We start from the raw sequence: 19824 nt of genomic DNA on the forward strand, positions 1-19824 counted from the left end.
ACTCCCTCACCCTGCTGGCCACTCTGCTTTTGATGGAGCCCAGAATACAGTTGTCTTTCTGGGCTGCAGGCTCACATTGCCAGCTCATGTTGAGCTTCTCATCCACCAGCACCCCCAGGTCCTTCTCCTGAGGGCTGCTTTCAATCCATTCTCCACCCAACTTGTATTTATATTTGGGATTGCCCTGTTCCAGGTGCAGGACCTTGCACTTAGTCTTGTTGACGAGGTTTGCATGGACCCACCTCTCAGGCCTGTCCAGGTCCCTCTGGATGGCATCCCTTCCTCCAGCGTGTCGACTGCAACACTCTGCCTAGTGTTGTCCACAGACTTGTTCACAGTGTACTCAATCCCACTGTTCAAGTCTCCAACAAAGGTTAAATAATGCTGGTCCCGATAATACGCATTTGAGGAATATATTGTGATTTCTGAGCATGGTATGTTAATGTATGCAACGTTTACATCTTTTTGCTATTTCATTTGCCTATCCCAAGTGAAAAAGTACTTTCAAGTTGGGTTTTTGGTGGGCTGTCAAGTCAGATCAATGGATGAGTTTATGATAATATGTATTAGATGGCTGCATTTCTAATAAATTTATTTTCTGAATGTGAAGTCAGTAACAAGTACTTACAACAGTAACTTACCTGCTGAAGTGGGTAACATAGAAAATTTGTTGAGAAATTACAAATTATGTTTTTTTTTTTTTCTTGTTTGTTTTTGTTTCAGTACTGCAAATTAGGTGCTGATCGTTATGTTAGAAAACTAGGAGTAGGTTGAAGAAGACTTTAACATTTGCCAAAATTATGTTTTCAAATAATATCAGTCAATAAGTAATGTACTTCTTTTTTTTTTTTTTTCTATTTTTTTGATAACCAAGGTATTTGGCCAGAAAAATAATGTGACTTGGAAATTATGCTGTGGCGAGTTCTGTTAAAAATACTATTATTTTTAGAAATCAAGTTCCCTGTCTGAAATGCAAATCCCATCACATGATGTGTTCACTCCTCTTCATGGTATCAAAAGATAGGATATCACCTGATTGTACCAAGGCAATATGAATTATGCTCCGAGTAACATAACCAGAGTCCTCCCTTCTGGAAGAAACAAGGAGATCTAACAAAAGGGAATATTAGTTTGATTATTTTATATTAGATATGAGGCACTATTGCAGGATTTTCCAAGAAGATCAAGCTTAATTTTACAAAATGTCTGTTCTGATGCTTTTTTTTTTTTTTTGACAAATTCTTATCAGAAAACTTAAGTAGACAGATTTTTTGATGTTCTTGTTAAAAATACTATTTTTTATGTTCAAAAACATCTGTAAGAAAAAGTTTTCATCACATACTAGTCTCAATCCTGTCCAGTCATTTTTGTTTTCTGCAAAGATGAGAAAGCATGTGGCACTCCAGACAAATCTAAGATACATATACTTGATTCTGTCTCTGATTGCAACACATTTTTATTGTAAATTAATTGATGATTTCTAATTATCTCTTGATATATTATGAGGTACTCACATGTCTATATTTCACCTTTGTTTCTCTTATGTTTTATTTGCTCCTACTGTCTTTAGCTTTCTTTTACTTGTGTTCTTGGATTTTGAAGAACACTTAGATAAAGTTTAGAAAGCGTAATAGATTAATGCAAAAAGAAAATATATAGATATCCACTTTTAGGTATTTTTAAAAGTAGAACACCCTGAAATACAAAACAGAACTGAATGAATGAAAAAGGAATAGCTAATTTTAAACACACCTCTCTCCCCCACCGCCTCCCCCCTCAAAAAAAAAAAATAAAAAAATTCTACCTACCCCCTTTTTGCTCCTTGGAAAAATAATTCAAGCAAAATGAAAAAAAAAGATTTCTGAATTTTATTAAATTTTTTTAATGTTTACTGTGCTTTACATCGAATATTCTAGATACAATTTTTTCCCAAGAGAGCATATGATAGAAATGGAAAAATAAAGAACAATTTAAGTATTGCACACTGATACCATTTGGATGGTTAAAGGTTAAAGGGTAAAGGTTCTGATACAGTAAAATCACTGGAATGAGCCTTGGAAAATCTTCCACAGACCTCAATTTTATTTTGAGATCTGCCATCCTTTGAAATAAATGTGAGTTAAATATTGAAACATTTTTAAAGATTTGGGCCTCAAATTAAGATTGTAGGTATCATAAAGCCATTTTTTCTTCAAATGTTCCTTTTTCAGTAATATTTTAATCTATAATTTCTTCAAACAGATGTCAAGGAACAAACTATCTTTGCTCATGATTTACAGATCTTTTTCCTGATAAACTGTCTTTTAATTACATGTGCAGTAGTAGTTAGGTGTTCTAACACTATGTTATGACATATAGTTTTGTGAATATAAAACAGTTGTCTCTCGACCCAAGTACATGAAGTTTACCATATGTACATGAACACATTACAATGTGGTGAGTTGGAAATGTAATTACAACACATCAGCTATATTATATAAGTGCCCTTATTACTGCCTTCTCATGTTTTTTGAAGAATAATCATGTACTGTTGAATAACTGGGTAGAAATTAGTATATTGTAAATTGACATCACAATTCTGATGTGTGACATTAGTGACAAAACACAGACCATGGAGCCAGAAGAAGGAAGAAGAGGCTTGTCTGTAGTCATTTTTTTTTTTTTTTGTGGGCACCGGTAGAAACAGTTTACTCAACCAGTCTTTTTTTCTTCCTTTTTTTTTTTTTTTTTTTTTTAACTGGATGTGTCTATTTATTCTATAAAGAGAATGACCTTTTTAAAATCATGAGTTCCTCTGCAAAATAAAATTTCTGCAACAGAATGTAATCTTGCTAATTATAAATAATTTTAAAAACTGACAAGACTTTTTTTACATCACAGTTTTCTTTTAAAGGAGTTCTGATTTAATCTGAAAACTAATTTGAGTTTTTAAAGCAGTTTAAAGCAGTTTAAAGCAGTTCCTGTCACTTATTTTAAAATAAGAGTTTTAAAAGTGAGGAACTGAAGGAATAAATAGTTTCTAAAGCAAAAACTTCTAATGAAAAATAGTTGCATGCTGTATTGTCATTGGAACTGTAGAAATGTCTCTGGAAAAGTAGGAATTCATTCTACATTAGATCATATTTATGATTGGTACAAGTTAAAGAGATTGCATTTGTTGTTTCTAAGTAGTCAACACCAGCCTGTAGCATTTATAAGTCTTTTCGTTCATCATGTCTCAAGAAGATTCTTCCATCATTGCATATATATTACAGCTAAATTTGTCAAGTATTAAAAACTCTGAATAGGCAAACTTTCAGAAAAGAAACGCCATTAAATTGTTCAGAAATGCGCAGTATTTCAACATGAACCAAAGTACTTCCCGCTTCACCAGCAAAAGTGTGCTTTTCTCTTATTGACTTAAATGCATTTTTCATCTCTAAGAGTTGATACATGATACATATATGTATGATACTTAGCAATATTCTTGACTCAGTATTTTGTTATTCTAAAAATCTTATGTTTAATCATATGTTTACAAGTTTGGCAATGATGATGTCTTTGTGTGTGTGATACATACATGCTAACCCTGTCCAAAACAGATTACATTTAAGAACAGATGCAGCTAATGACAATGTCTCAGTTCTCAGGCTGCATAAAAAAGGGAAAAAAATGCACCAAGACTAAAGATTGTTTATTATAAGTTGCATGCATGTGACCTCAAAACATGATGTGCAGAATCATTTTTTCATGACGAATCACAGGAAAGATAATTCTACACATAAAAATAATAGAAAACATATTTGTATCTTAGTCTTAAAAAGAAAGCTAGATTTTTTATTGCATTTATTACTAGTGATAAAGGAAGTCTCTTATTACTGTAGAACTTTTTCTTCTCATTACTGTACAAATAACATTTTTTCAAACCACTGTTTCCTGTTACTAATAGCAGTGATGCTATGTCATAAACTGAAGTTCAACAACAACAGGGCAGGCAATAACAATACTCATTTCCATCTCTTCTTGGTTGGTCATTGGATACTACACATTGGATTCAGACATAATGGTACCATTACAGATTAGAAGGAGAATGTCTAAGGTTGTTCCTTGCCCACTTGTTGCCTATCTTTTTCCGATCTTAACTACTTTGTTGATGCTTTTGTCTCTACAAGTCATTGTACTACTTCATCTCTCTATGGAGAACTAAGACCTTAGAGATTCACTTTCACTACCTTGGCACAGTTAGTTCATCAACTCCTAGGAGACCTTCTGAGCTTGAACAATGTTTAATTTTCTAGAAGCTAGTCCAAATTGATCCCAGTGTATGCAATTGGACATGTGTTTATAAATAATGGACATACTGGAAATAAAATAATGATTAATTATCATTGCTGAAATTGTAATTGGGGGGCATATTTCTAGATGCAAAAATAACTTGGGTTTTAATGGATTGTGTTTTGGTTTGGTTATTTTTTTTTTAAATATTCTAATAAATGTCCCTTAAATATTTTTTTCTTTAGTAGAGGGAACAAATATATAAATATAAGATACAAAAAAAAAATCTGCCATTATGAGCTGAAGAATATCCAAGTGTACCTTTTTCTTAAAGAGTGCTAAAGTGTTGAAGTAGTGATGACTTCCCAAATTTATTTGGAGTATTATTGGAGTTTTGTCCAATATGATTATGATTAATCACAGCTTAATCATAAGAGCTGTCCTTAGAAATATTTATTATCAAATTTAATTTTTAAATGCTACGTTTTTGTTCTGATATCAGGATTTTGGGTTTATCATATTGGGTACACTATTGGTGAGGATAAATGTGATTTATATTCAGGATATTATCTGATTTTGCAAAGCAGGTAATAAATAATTTCTGTGAAATGGAGGTTACTTAACAAAATATTAATGACTAGATTAATGTACTATTATTATTAATGTTAGCATTTTAATGGATAATTATATGCACAGTGACATGCCTGTAGGCAACAATAGGTACTTTACATTTAAATCAAATAATGAAAAAAAAAAAAAAAAAACAACAAAAAAAACCTGACTGGTTCTTTGAAAAACAACCTGTCAATAACAAATATTTGGTTTATGATATTTTGCCATTAAATGTAACTTTAGTGTGAATAAGCATTTGAAAATACTTATAATTGACAGAAACTGAGCAAATTGTAAACGTACCTTCAAATTATAATTAGCACTGTCATGATTTTCTTAGTGTATTTATTCCTTTTTTTTTTTTTCTTTTTTCTTTTTTCTTTTAACTCAATATATTGCTAAGGAAGCTGATAAATCAAAGCTTTAAATAGAAGGTTAGACCTACTTCAGAAATTATTGACTTAGATTAGCAAAGTTGACAAATACCACCATGTGTATTATTGAGGGCCATAAAAAATATGAACATCACATCATATCATTAAAATCAGAAGACTTTGGGATGCTTGTTCTCAAATTAATAATGGATACAGGGACACTTTGTAAGATTGTCAGCTAAGATGACAGCTAAGATGACTTGTCATTTGGAGAGTGAGCTAATTTGTTAGCAGAATCATGAAATTCTTTCACAAAATATTTCATTTCGCATCTGGGAGAAACTGGGAGGAGGCATTTCATAGCTGGGATGAGGGAAGCTCTGATGTGGAAATATTTGCTATAGGCTGTTCTTGGTATTTTTGTTATCCAAAGAAGGAGACAGAGGTACTTGTCATTCAGGGTGGTATAAAAGGATCTTTAAACTCGGAGAAAGACTAAGTGTATTTAGTTAAGAATAAGAAGGAAACTATTGGTTGTGATGTTCAGTTGCATGTGCCTGCCTTTTCTTCCTTATTTCCTTTGATCCGTAGCTGACCATTTTGCTTTTATCCCTTCAATTACACTTCCCTAGCAGCACCTTACCTCTGCATTACAAATTTCCTGAGAAACTTCTTTTTTTTATGAGATGTTCAGAAAATGGTTGTACAGTACTGAACTGAAGATATGGGGACTTTCCAGATTGTATTAACTCATGCTTCAGTACTCCGTGTATTCCACTGCATGTTGCAATGCATAACATTCAAATTGAGAAAATGAAACCATAGCTCCGAATTTTGTAAGATTCACATATTTCTAGGGAATTGTAAAAGATTAAATGAAAAAAAAAAAAAGAAAAAAAAGAGCAAGCCCCAGAAATACTGCAGGATGATGTTTGGCAAGCTATATTTTTATCTAGAAAAGTGTAGGCAGTTTTGAAGCATAAGTAATTAAATATTAATTTAAATTAACCCACAAAAAAAAAGTCCCGTATATATGAACAATTATAGATTATCATTAGATAGGATTCTGAAAACAGTTAACTACAGTATTTGTTTGTATTTACAAACAAAAGATAATCTTACAACTAATGAAACTGGTTGCTGATGTGGACAGTCATGTAAAGCATAGCTAAATGTCAAAACTCAGAATTTGAGGATCTTTTTGTATTGTTTTAATAGCTTTGCAAAACAGAATTCATGTTCAGTCATTTATGGTTTAATATAATTTGATTTAGAATAATTTTTTCATCTGAGACGTTAGCTCATCTTTTAGAAAAAAAAAAAATAGACGTATTTAATTGCCTGGAGACATTAAGAATGTATATATAAGTATATACACATGCATATGTATTTATTTTTTTAGGAAAAGGAGGATGACAAATCAGACACATCAAGCTCTCAGCAACAGAAAAGTCCACAAGGTCTGAGTGACACCGGGTATTCTTCTGATGGGATATCAAGTTCACTTGGTGAAATTCCAAGTCATATCCCCAGTGATGAAAAGGATTTACTCAGAGAATCTAGTAAAAAAGACACTGTTTCACAAGAAAGTCCACCGAGCCCCTCGGATCTAGCTAAATTGGAAAGTACTGTCCTGTCTATTTTGGAAGCTCAGGCAAGTACACTTTCTGATGAAAAATCTGTGAAGAAAAAAGAACTTTATGAAACATACAGTGAACAGACAAAGGATCAGCATAAAACAAAGCCGTTGCCAGTCACTCCAGAATCTTACAGTTCAGATGAGGAAGACTTAGAAGGTGAAGGAACTATTGTAGAAGATGGCAAAGGAAGCGCTTCCTCCCAAGCTGAATACAAGGAAGGAGACGGAGAAGATGACATACCAGCAAGAAGGCAACGCTATGATTCTGTGGAAGATAGCAGTGAGAGTGAAAACTCACCTGTCCCAAGGAGAAAAAGAAGAGGTAGTGTTGGTTCTTCAAGCAGTGATGAGTACAAACGAGATGACAGTCAGGGATCGGGTGATGAGGAAGACTTCATTAGAAAACAAATTATAGAGATGAGTGCTGATGAAGATGCCTCAGGTTCTGAAGATGATGAGTTCATTAGAAATCAGCTCAAAGAGATCAGTGTAACTGAAAGCCAAAAAAAAGAAGACGTGAAAAGCAAAGCCAAAGGAACTGCTGGAAAACATAGAAGAATGGCACGGAAAAGTAGTGCAGGCTATGATGAGGATGCAGGAAGACGACATTCATGGCATGATGATGATGATGAGACTTTTGATGAAAGTCCAGAACCAAAATACAGGGAAACTAAAAGTCAAGACAGTGAGGAACTTGCTGTAACGGGAGGAGGAGGTCTTCGGCGTTTCAAAACAATAGAATTAAATAGTACAATAACAAACAAATATTCTGAGGCTTCTGAACAACAGAAAGGTATCTTATATTTTGATGAAGAACCTGAGCTAGAGATGGAGAGTCTTACAGATTCACCAGAAGATAGATCTAGAGGAGAAGGGTCTTCTAGTTTACATGCTTCGAGTTTCACACCGGGTACATCTCCCACTTCAGTGTCATCACTTGATGAAGACAGCGACAGCAGTCCTAGTCACAAAAAACTAGGAGGGGAGAGCAAGCAACAGCGCAAAGCTAGGCATAGGTCACATGGTCCTCTTCTTCCAACTATTGAAGATTCTTCAGAAGAAGAAGAACTACGGGAAGAGGAAGAATTGCTAAAGGAACAAGAGAAACAGCGTGAGTTAGAACAGCAACAAAGAAAAAGTTCTAGCAAGAAATCTAAAAAGGACAAGGACGAGCTGAGAGCTCAGAGAAGAAGGGAACGTCCAAAGACTCCTCCAAGTAATCTTTCTCCCATTGAAGATGCATCTCCAACAGAAGAATTACGACAGGCAGCAGAAATGGAAGAGCTTCACAGATCTTCCTGTTCTGAATATTCACCTAGTATTGAGTCAGATCCTGAAGGATTCGAAATTAGCCCAGAAAAGATAATAGAAGTTCAAAAAGTTTACAAGTTGCCTACTGCTGTTTCTCTATACTCACCAACAGATGAACAACCAATTGGAGTTCCAAAAGAAGAAAGCGGTCAAAAGACATTGAAAAGCGCTGAAGAGGTATATGAGGAAATGATACATAAGACCCATAAGGCCAAGCCATTTCAAATTGCAAATGAAAAAGATGAGGTGTTTGAAAAAGAATCATTATATGGTGGAATGCTAATAGAGGATTATATTTATGAATCTTTGGTAGAGGATACTTACAATGGAACTATTGATACTAATCTTGTAATGAGACAAGATGAGAGTAATGAGTATATACAGCAGAGAGGAAAAGAGAAAAAAATAAGAGCTTCAGAACAGATCTATGAAGAACCACAGAAAATTACTGATCTACAGGAAGACTACTATAGTGTAGAGCCTTTACATTCAATTGTGCCTCAAGAAGATATTGTTTCTAGCTCTTATATTATTCCAGAAAGTCATGAAATAGTTGTATTAGACAGCACAGTAAACTCCACTACTGAGGAGAAGCAGTTGTTAGATGCAGAAGCTGCTTATGAAGAGCTTATGAAAAGACAGAGAATGCAGCTAACCCCCGGGTCCAGTCCAACACAGCCAACTTCAGGTTTTGTTCCTACATCTGATACAAAGGTATCTAGTGTTGGAGAAATAGTGGATAGTACATCTTTAACATCAAGCACTACTTCAGCAATCTCAGATGTATCATCTCTCAGTAGCACAGCACTTTCTATTCCAGATGTTAAAATAACTCAGCATTTTACGGCAGAGGAAATTGAAGATGAATACTTAACAGATTATGCCAGAGAAATTCAAGAAATAATTTCTCATGAAACATCAATGTTGACATACTCTGAAACATCAGAAGGTGCTGCATCAGTTTTACCCTCTGATACAGCTTCCTTAACATCATCTACATCTTCGGTTTGTACCACAGATAGTTCATCACCTATAGATAGTGCAACCACAGGTTATGTAGATGCAGCAGATGCTGTAAGTAAACTAGCAGATTCTGAAGATGTCAGGATAATAGCCCAAATTCCCTTAACATCTACAAAAGAGTACTCTGAGGTGAGCATGCCTTATGAATCTGTTGCTGGAGCCACTAAAAAGCCAGCTATAGCCTCAGATATGGAGAGTGTGGATCAAGCTGCAATTTGTTTGCCTGAAACTGCACCTTCATTAGTGTCCACTACAGTTATAAAACCCCAGCAATATGCAACTGATACCATTACATTTGATACCTCCAAAGCAGAAAAGGTTGCAGCTAGAAAAATGAAAAGTACAGTAGAGGCTGGCATTGTCAAAATTCATCATGAAGATTTAAACAAAGAATTGAGCGTTGATATGACAAGGATTAATTTGACTGGTGCTACATCTGAGCAACCACCCACATGTATAGCATCAGTTCAAGTTAAAGAGCCTGCATCAGAAACATCTTCTGTACCTACTCCCAGTGTTGTAAGTAAGACCAGCATGGTCTCTGTGCCTTCCTCAGCTCCTGCTCCAACATCCAAAGTATTTTCACTTTTTAGAAGCTCTTCTTTGGATTCTCCTGCACAACCTTCTCCACCCCCACCTCCTCCTCCTCCACCACCACCTCCTCCACCATTACCTCCACCTATTTTACCCAAACCAGCCATTTATCCCAAAAAGAAGTCACAGATTAAGACTCCAGTGGCAACAGCACCCACAATGGTACCTTCAGTCACAAGTGTTGCAACATTGGAGTCCACAGCTGTTTTAAAGAATCACGTGGTACCTATCACAAAAACATTCACCCCAACACCACCTCCTGTGCCACCCAAACCATCCTCCATTCCAGCAGGGCTAGTTTTCAGTCACAGGCCCACTGAGGTAACAAAACCTCCAATTGCTCCTAAACCAGCAGTTCCTCCACTCCCAATAGCTGTTCATAAGCCAGCAGAAACACAGGCGAAACCAATAGGTTTGTCATTGACTTCAACTATGACTCTGAATTTGGTCTCTTCAGCTGAATACAAAATAGCATCTCCCACATCCCCTTTGTCTCCACACTCTAACAAATCATCACCAAGGTTGACAAAACCCTCACAGGAAACCTATGTTGTCATCACATTGCCATCTGAGCCTGGAACTCCTACAGAAGTTATCACTAGTCAGGCTGTTACCAACTGGCCTTTAGAAGCACCTTCTAAAGAACAGATTCCCCAGCCTATGCAACCAATTTTCACTCCATCCATGAAAGCTATGGAAATTCCAAGTATGGAAGATCCGAGTATGTATATTTCAGGTGCTTTGCGAACTATCCCTGTCGCAACACAATCAACTTTTGAAAAAGTACCTAGTTCAAAATCAGAAGCAGTAACAACAGAGGTAGCCATGACTACGGTGTCTGTAGCGAAGGGCCCAGTGCCCAGTGTTGGTTTAGGTAGTGTCGCTATTACTATACCTCCAGAACCAATACATATAGTAGATCAACCCAGGTATAGAGAGAATGGAAGATTCCATCCTTTGGGTGATGTCATTGATCTTCGCACTTTAACTAAGATGGATATTGAAATGAGAGACAGCTGTATGGATCTGTCTGCTGTTTCCATGGATGTGAGAAGGCTAATGCCAGCAAGTGACACATGCGGGCGGCCAGTAAGTACTGTCCAGCCAGCTATAATAAATCTTAGCACTGCATGTGTTGCAGATCCTTCTCTGTCTGTAGTCACTGAGACAGTAACTGTCATGACCTGCACTGCCACTGTAAGCTACACTACCAGTACAGACAGCCTTGTGGATCTGGGACATGCAATGACAACTCCACTGCAGCTAACGACATCAAAACATTTTGAGCCTGCATACAGAATAACAGACAGCCAGGTGTTCTCTGCAAGTAGAGATGAAGTGCCAATAAATTTATCCCTAGGTACTTCAACACATGCAGTGACATGGGCTACTACAAAGCCTGTTACTGTACCACCTGTTGGTGTTACAAATGGTTGGACTGATCTCTCGACTTCTCAGGAGCCAGTGGAGAGTGGAGCAGTTGACCTTAGCACTACAAAATCCCACAGAACAATAGTAACAATGGATGAAACTACTTCAGGTGTCATAACTACAGTAATAGAAGATGATGAAAAGCCTGTGGATCTCACTGCAGGGAGAAGAGCTGTCTGCTGTGATATGGTTTATAAATTGCCATTTGGTAGGAGCTGTACAGCACAGCAGCCTCCAACTACGCTTCCTGAAGATCGCTTTGGTTACAGAGATGACCATTATCAGTATGATCGTTCAGGGTCATATGGCTACCGAGGAATGGGAGGTATGAAACCATCTATGTCTGACACAAATTTATCAGAAGCTGGACTATTTGCATACAAAAGCAAGAATAGCTTTGATTATCGAGTTGGGGCAACTGATGCAGCAGTAGATCTTACTTCTGGAAGAGTTACTACAGGTCAGTATGACACAGCAGCAGATCTTTCTTTGAAATATAATTTTGATGTTCCTCACCTCATTTCAGGATGATTTTTAAATTTATTTTTATTTTTCCCCCCCCTTCTGTTGTTTTGTTTTCTTTTGGACAGTGTGACAAATTATTCTGGATTACACGTGTATTTCATTTCTTCATTTTACATATATGTTTTGCACAGAGGTGCCTGCATGTGCCTGCATGTTCAGAAATGCTTCCTTCACATCTAAAGTAGATCAGTTACCTGAAGATTTGCATGCAGTTTCCCCTTCCCATTTGATTCATCAAGATGGGATGACTTTCAGAATCCACAAAGCATCATTCTTTTGTGGGACTGGACTGTAATTTTGCCCTGTAATTTCAGGTGAGGTTATGGATTACTCAAGCAAGACCACTGGTGCTTACCCAGAGACTCGGCAGGTAATTTCTGGCATCGGGATAAGTACACCACAGTATTCCCAAGCAAGAATGGTATCATCTCTGGGTTCCCCATTCAGCGTTGGAAATGTTTTGAGATCATCCAATGGTGTTGTTTATTCTTCAGTAGCAACTCCCATCCCATCCACATTTGCCATCACTACACAACCCGGTTCTATTTTCAGTACAAGTGTCAGAGATTTACCTACTCTCCAAACAATTGACTCAGTGTCCTCCTTATCAACTTTGCAACAGAATCAACCTCTCCCAAGGTCGTACAGTTTCTTGACAACAGTGGCAACTGAAAAAGATGCAATTACTGCCCTTGATATTGAGACAGGCTTGCCACCTCTTACTCTAGAAACTATTGCCACTGAGCCAACTAACTTAATACCTGCAACAGCATCTGAAGTTTATACAGATGTAATCGAAGATGAGGTTGCTCTTCTCATTGCCCCTGAAGAAGGCAAACAGCAACAGCTTGATTTGGAGCGTGAACTTCTTGAGCTTGAGAAAATTAAGCAACAGCGCTTTGCTGAAGAGCTGGAATGGGAACGTCAGGAAATTCAAAGATTCAGGGAACAGGAGAAATTTATGGTACAAAAAAAGCTTGAGGAGTTGCAATCCATGAAACATCATCTCTTATTTCAGCAAGAGGAGGAACGGCAAGCTCAGTTTATGATGAGGCAAGAGACTTTAGCGCAGCAACAGTTGCAACTTGAACAATTCCAACAACTTCAACAACAGCTCCATCAACAGTTAGAGGAACAAAAAATTCGTCAAATATATCAATATGGTTATGACCCTTCAGGAACTGGCTCACCACAAACAACCACAGATCAAGCACTTTTGGAAGGACAGTATGCAACCACAGAAAATGGCCAGTTTTGGCCTACTGATGATGTAACCACTACAGCTTCAGGAGTGCTGGGTATTGAAATTCCACAAAGCCAAACATGGTATACAGTTCAGTCAGATGGCATTACCCAATATATACCTAGGTCTGGTATCCTAAGCTCTGTTTCAGAAATGTCTCTTAAGGATATTGATGTTAGAGAGGAGAAGCAATTGAAAAAGAGAAGTTCTATGCCAAAATTACGTGGTCCATATGAGGAGCTGGATGAGAGTCTGGAAGATGAGCCCAGGTGTTTCAAAAAGATAGTAGACAGTGGAGTGCAAACTGATGATGAAGACGGAGCAGACAGAGGTTACACAAACAGGAGACGGAGAACTAAAAAGAGTGTTGATACAAGTGTTCAGACAGATGATGAAGATCAAGATGAATGGGACCTTTCTAGCAGATCCAGAAGAAAGCCTCGTGTAGGGAAATACAGTGAGAGTACCACTGAGGCAGACAAAGCTAAACAGTTCTCCAAAGTATCTAGTATCGCAGTTCAGACAGTAGCAGAGATTTCAGTACAAACAGAACCTGTAGGAACTATAAGAACACCTTCAATCAGGGCCCGATTGGATGCGAAGGTTGAAATCATAAAGCACATTTCAGCTCCAGAAAAGACATATAAAGGAGAAAGTTTGGGATGTCAAACAGAGACAGAGTCAGATACTCAAAGTCCCCAATATCTGTCAGCTTCATCCCCCCAGAAAGATAAAAAACGCCCTACACCGTTAGAAATAGGCTACTCAGCCCACCTTCGTCCAGACTCTACACTGCAGGTAGTCCCTTCCCCTCCCAAATCTCCCAAAGTTCTCTATTCACCCATTTCACCTGTTTCACCAAGCAAAGTTATAGAGTCAGCATTTGTACCCTATGAAAAATCCATCAGTGATGACATCAGCCCTCAGAAGATGCTGCATGCTGACATTGCCAAGGTTCCTCCATCAAGCCCAAAGGCGGCAAAGATGATGCAACGCTCTATGTCTGATCCTAAGCCCCTGAGTCCCACAGCAGAAGACAGTTCCAGAGCTCAGTTTCAGTACACTGAGGGTTTCATGGTAAGAAGTATTTGCTTACTTTTTTTTTTCCTTTCTTTTTTTTTTTTCAATATGCAGTTGTACAGCTGACTATCAGTACAGTATGAGATCTGACACACCCATCAGAAATTCCTATGTATGCAGTCTTTTTGCACATCATACTGAAAAGTCACAAGAAATATCTGCTGTCTAAAGCAAGGGTCAGTTGATTTCATTGTTTTATCTGGAAAAAGAGGAATCCAAATTACAGTCTTAGTGAGATTCAGAAGAGAAAAAAAAATACAACACACAACAAATCCTTATTCAGAATTTGGATGGCACTTTACATTTTATATCGTAGTTAATTGGCAATAAAACAGCTACTACCAATTCTTCAGAAAATTAAAAACATTTTCTTCTCTAGTAATATAACACCCAGCTCTTGTGGCACACTCTGTAGTGTATTTGCATTGGAATTACTGCATATACCTCCTGAGAGGCAGCTGAAAGCAGATTTGCAGTTGCATGATTTAGCTGTCATTTTTGATCCTTTTTTTTTTTTTTTTTTTTTTTTTTTTTTTTTTTGGCCATTTATGAATCTGTGGATAATCTTGTGTCCCAGTCTGTACGTACATCTTTTATCTCTTCCAAAGTGAAAGGTTTCAGACCACAAATCCATTTTTTTGATGTTTTGTTTTGGATAGGGAGGATTATCAAGAAGTTATACAAGTGCTGGGGGCTGTTTCTGACAGGGCCAGAGGAAGGATGCTGGATTTAGCTGGGATAGAGGAAGTTTTGAATAATAAAGGACTAACATCACCAGGATTTAAATGTGCTATTTCTGCAGTATTCCTTTTCCTTGAGAAGTAAGATTTTTGATTTGTGAATCAATCCATTATTTATGAATGAAAGGAAGTAGTCTCGGTGGAAAAAAAAAAGAAAACAACAACAACAAACAAACAAACAAACCCCACCACACTATTTATCATGTTCTTGGCTGTCCATTTGTCTGAGTCTATTCCCTTCTGTCATTTGCAGGCTCAGTATCTTATTTGTGAGAGCTCTAGGAGGGCTGCCATTCAAGTTCTTTAGTAATTTTTACTTTTTATGTTCAGTTATATTTGAATACATAAGTATATTCTCTAGTACAGACTGGATAGAATAAAGCGGGTTTGTCCCTGTTTGATATTTTGTGGTGACTTTCAGCTATGGGATTGTCTGATTATACCCTTCAAGGCCCCTATTGTAAGCAGTTTCTGCAGCTTTACATATTTATACAGACATTAAGTACTTTCTGTGCTATTACTGCTTGAAAACCATTCTTTGAAGTTTGAAGGGAAAACAGTAGTCATGGCATTGGTACTCCATATCAACTCCATATCCCTATTGCAGGATTAACAGTGTGAGAAACAGTAACACAAATACTCATTTCATATAGAGGCCTTGGAACAGCATCTTAAAGAATGTTGTTCACAGGTTAGAAAACGTTGGGTTGTACTAGATTTTGGAAAGTAGGTATTAATATTGTAAAATAACTGGCATTGCAGTGAAACTATTACTGATAACAAATGTTCACTTATTTTATAGATACATATATATTTAATATGAATTGTATAGTTTGTATGATGGTGGATGATAAATTCTATGAGGCATTGATTGTTTAAAGGCCTTTACATTAGAGCTTGAACACATGCAGTATTTATTAATCAAGACATAGAAACAAAGGGCTTGTATGTCACTGTTCATTACTTAGTCATATGGTTATTACAGTTTTGCCCTGATCACAAACAGTAATGAGATATGCTGTTCTTATTAGTACGCAGCCATCAAACAGAAATAGTCCATGTCTCAAAGCAATTGTAATCTAACTGAAAGAGGTGGACTTTTTACAGATTTTTTTATAGAATTTGAAGTGCAAGTAGACAAACACAGGGAAAGTAAAAATCTTCCATAGTTTAAAGTGGGCTGCACTAACTGTGTCATGTGGCATATGGTGGGGAAGCTGCTTTGCAAACCTCCCGTGACCATCATGGCAGCTTTCAGCCCTGATGTTATGTAAAGCATTAAGCATTTTTTTCCATCTTTTTTTTTTTCTGATACAGGTTCTTATGTTCAGTTAGCTTTGTGTGGGATCAGATGAAAAATAAAGGAGCAGAAGAGATACATGATAAACAAGAGAATACATAGAAAGTTTCAGAGAGTAATCTAATGACATCATCAGAATCTGAAAATATTGGGATAATTTGCTTTGGAAGTTTGTCAGTTTCAGTTCTCAGTTACTCAGTACAGTTATGGTAGGAAACAGGGATCTTCAGTTTCCATAAGACTTACAGTATTCTCTCCAGCAGAACTACATTTTTTGATACCGAGAACCTGGTTTTAAGACTGTAACATCTTGGCAGACAGTGATTTCTTCCATTGTGCCTTAATACCCTCCCTCAGAAGTTCCTCCTGAGAGTTAGTGTACACACAGTGGGACTGTTGACAAAGTGTATAGTCTGTTGACATTTTCACAGAATCACAGAATCAGATTTTTTTTCAGCTGCAGATTTATGTTGTTGCGACAACATACTGTTGTTGTACTTGAGTTTAAATACAAGATCATTTTTGGATTATCCTACTAGTTCTGAAACTACAATGTTTCATCAACATTGAAATATATTAGGAACTGCAACTTTTTGTTCATTCTTTGTACAGTGTCTGTAGTAGTTAAAGTTCTTGTGTAAATGTTTACCCTTTTGTGCGTCCTAACTGGAGAGCACCTAATCGCCTAATTGTAAAAGGGAAAGGTAGAGGGGATCAGATACATCATTCAGAACAATGAAGTTTAGTTCAGAAAAACTTGTCAAACAGTTCACTCAGAATAAGAGGGCAATGTTGAATGTAAAGGAAAAAAATGGAAATGAAAAATTGATCTTTCACTACCTTTGGGAAATGGAGTGTGTACAGGAATATTCATTGCATGGATGAATATCCCATCACATTTTTAATAGTTCTTGTTTCAGGGTTATGTCTTTGTCTCCATGTATAAATGCTGCAGGTGAAAAGGGTGTTCATATGTTCATGTGCATGTTTCACAGGCTTCATTTTATGACAGTTTATCAAAAATGTTTATCCTTATGCAATCAATGAGCCTAAAAGGGTAGGAATAAAATTGGTCTTAAAATTCTTTCTAAAGATTACAGTGAAATGACATTTTGTCCTCCAGTTAATACACTTTCGTCATTCATGTCCTTCTTCCATTTAAAAATGCATTTATTATAACATATCAAGAAAGAGATATGGAGACTATGAATAAGATGATGGAATGATACCCCTGCTTTTTACAACTGCTGTTGTAAATATAACTTTATGTTCTTTAATTTGACTTTTGTAGGAAATTATTACAATGTTTTATCCAATCTAGTATAAGTGAAAGGCTGAAAAATAATCTGCCTGCTAATCATGTAATTACAAGTATCAAAAAATATTGCTTTCAGTGACAGCACATTTAATGTTGAGATAGCAAGTTATATGTTTACGTTACATTTTCCATTACTGTCTATAGTAGTTATTGCCTCTATTGCCATGAACATAGAATGAACATAGGTGATGCCTTCCTACTAATCTGAAGTAAAAGCATTTCTTTCCATTTTATTTCTTTTGATGGTTCTTGTATAATGTGCAGTTCTGTGAGTAATCAAGTGTAGCTGTGTCAAGGAAAAATTGTGCGATATAGGTTGCCAGCATGAAAAAAGACTCATGGAAGACACCCATCTAGAATTGCTACTATTCAAAAATACCTATTATTCCTCCTTCGGAAGCTTTGTGCCACTTGAACTCACAGTGGAAATGACCTTCTTGGTGCTGCCTTTGATAGGCTGTCCAGCAGCTGTGTATGGTAGGATTCCACGGAGTGTGATGCCATAAAAGTGGTTTCCATGGGGGCACCAGGAAGTCTTAGTAGAGTTTGGAAGCAGTGATTCAAATTTATCTATTCAGCAGCAGCAACAACAACAACAACAACAAACTAAAAAAAGTGAGTATCTGACTAGTTTAATAAAGAAATAGCTTTATACCAGTGCATCACAGATCAAGTCATATGCCAGTCACAGTCAACTTCAGCACTTGTACATGTTGTATATGTATAATCAAAGATGGAAGTTATCTGCCTTTTGCCTTTGGATGTAAAATGCCTGCTCAGCTAAACTGAAGCAAATGGCAGAAGATCGAGCACATGAACTGTCACACTCATACAACATCTACAGCTTAAGCAGTGCATAAAGCCTCAGAAGAAGTGTTTGTATTAGTGAAACTAATGCAAAGACGTATCTGTCAACAGCCTGCCAGCTTCAGGGTAGAAACTGTGTATTTAAGCATCCACAGTTTGAGCAAATTCTATCAATCTATTTATTAAGAGAGTTACCAAAGACGTTTCTCGGATTTGTCATCCGATGTTAGTTGCTGCTACTGTAGGGCAAATATAATTCAAATCTGTATGCTATGCTAAAGAAAGACAATGATTTCAAGAAAAATCTCCAAAGATTGATTATTTATGTAGGTAAAAAAATTACAGAACTTCACCTATTGACCTAGTCAGAGCAGAAATGTTTTTTAATACCAATTTTAAGTGTAATTTTTTTAAATGTTGAATTTAAAAGTAATAAGAACAAAGCACAGTAATCTGTTTTATCTTCTATAGTATTGTACTGATAATTAATTTCAATAACACAAAGTGACGGATCTAAAAGTGTTGCCTCAGATACATAGCACCTGTTATTATGTGTACGTAATAAATATAAAAGTAAATCACAGAAAATATTGTTCTCTGTAATCTATCACTGTCCTCAGTTTAAAATCAAGTTAGTGGAATTTACCTTATTAACATCCATGTTGTACCGTGACATTTCCGCCTTGATCATGAAACTGTAATTGCAACATAATTCCTCATTTTCATCAGTAACATTACATAATGGTTTGGATAGATTCTTACTGTACGTTACTTTTAAATGAACTGTATCTATTTTGAATAGTGCTGTTAGCATTCCATGCTTGATATTACTTCATGTTTTTAACTACAAGGAGTGTGTTTTCATCTGTTTTCTTCTTTAAAACTGAAGGTTAGGACCTCAGTGATTTGGGCTGTCCTTTCCTACATCAGATGTGCTGTACATCTGGGCACTGGAGGTGGGAAACAAAGTAGTGGCTCCCAGTAGAATTAAAACCTTCTGTATATCATATCTATGATGCTTTGCTTGTCTTTTTGGACTAAACTGATAACCAGATCTGTATGATATTGAAGAAAGTTCTGCTTGGGTAATGAGCAGAGGTAAAGCATTGGGATAATTGCGTGGTTTTGGGTTGGCTGTTTCTGTTTGTTTGCCTTCCTCAGAAGCAGGGACTAGGTTCATTTCTTAGTGTTGTTCCAGAATTTCAGGTAACAGAATTTCTGCTATTACCAGGACATCGGTGTTTCCGTTGGTTTCTTGTTGTAGTTACACTTCTTGGGTGGTAGTTCGTTATAGCTCTTGTATTTATTGTAAAATACTTAGAAGTTATTTGTGGTCTGTGAGATATGTGGTCACGTGATTGCAGCTGCAGAAGGCTTCATTCAGTGACTTTTAATTTTCCGGTATAGTCCCATGATTTGGTCTGGAAAAAAGGAAGAATATTTTTTTCTCCTTAAAAGTTACCTTTAAATATAACATGGCTATTACCTCATGCAGAAACAGCAGTTATTTGGGTTTAAGTATAGCAGTGTGTTGTGTGAGGAACTGGCTTTGGTAGTATGATGTAAGAGTAAC

The 19824-nt window shown here is 36.5% G+C and overlaps 1 protein-coding gene across 9 annotated transcripts in view; it reads left to right on the plus strand.

Annotated features, from left to right (window-relative positions):
- Window positions 1–19824, plus strand: part of PCLO (piccolo presynaptic cytomatrix protein) — a 372356-nt gene that overhangs the window by 167985 nt on the left and 184547 nt on the right. For all 9 annotated transcript variants that reach the window (XM_040548286.1, XM_040548292.1, XM_040548308.1 and 6 more), the window contains exons 5-6: window positions 6643–11698; window positions 12078–14083. In XM_040548286.1, coding sequence (XP_040404220.1) covers window positions 6643–11698; window positions 12078–14083 — 7062 coding nt within the window. The remainder of the gene's footprint in view (window positions 1–6642; window positions 11699–12077; window positions 14084–19824) is intronic.

The sequence above is a fragment of the Cygnus olor genome, chromosome 1 (genome assembly GCF_009769625.2).
Source record: "Cygnus olor isolate bCygOlo1 chromosome 1, bCygOlo1.pri.v2, whole genome shotgun sequence".
In the NCBI taxonomy this organism is placed as follows: domain Eukaryota; kingdom Metazoa; phylum Chordata; class Aves; order Anseriformes; family Anatidae; genus Cygnus; species Cygnus olor.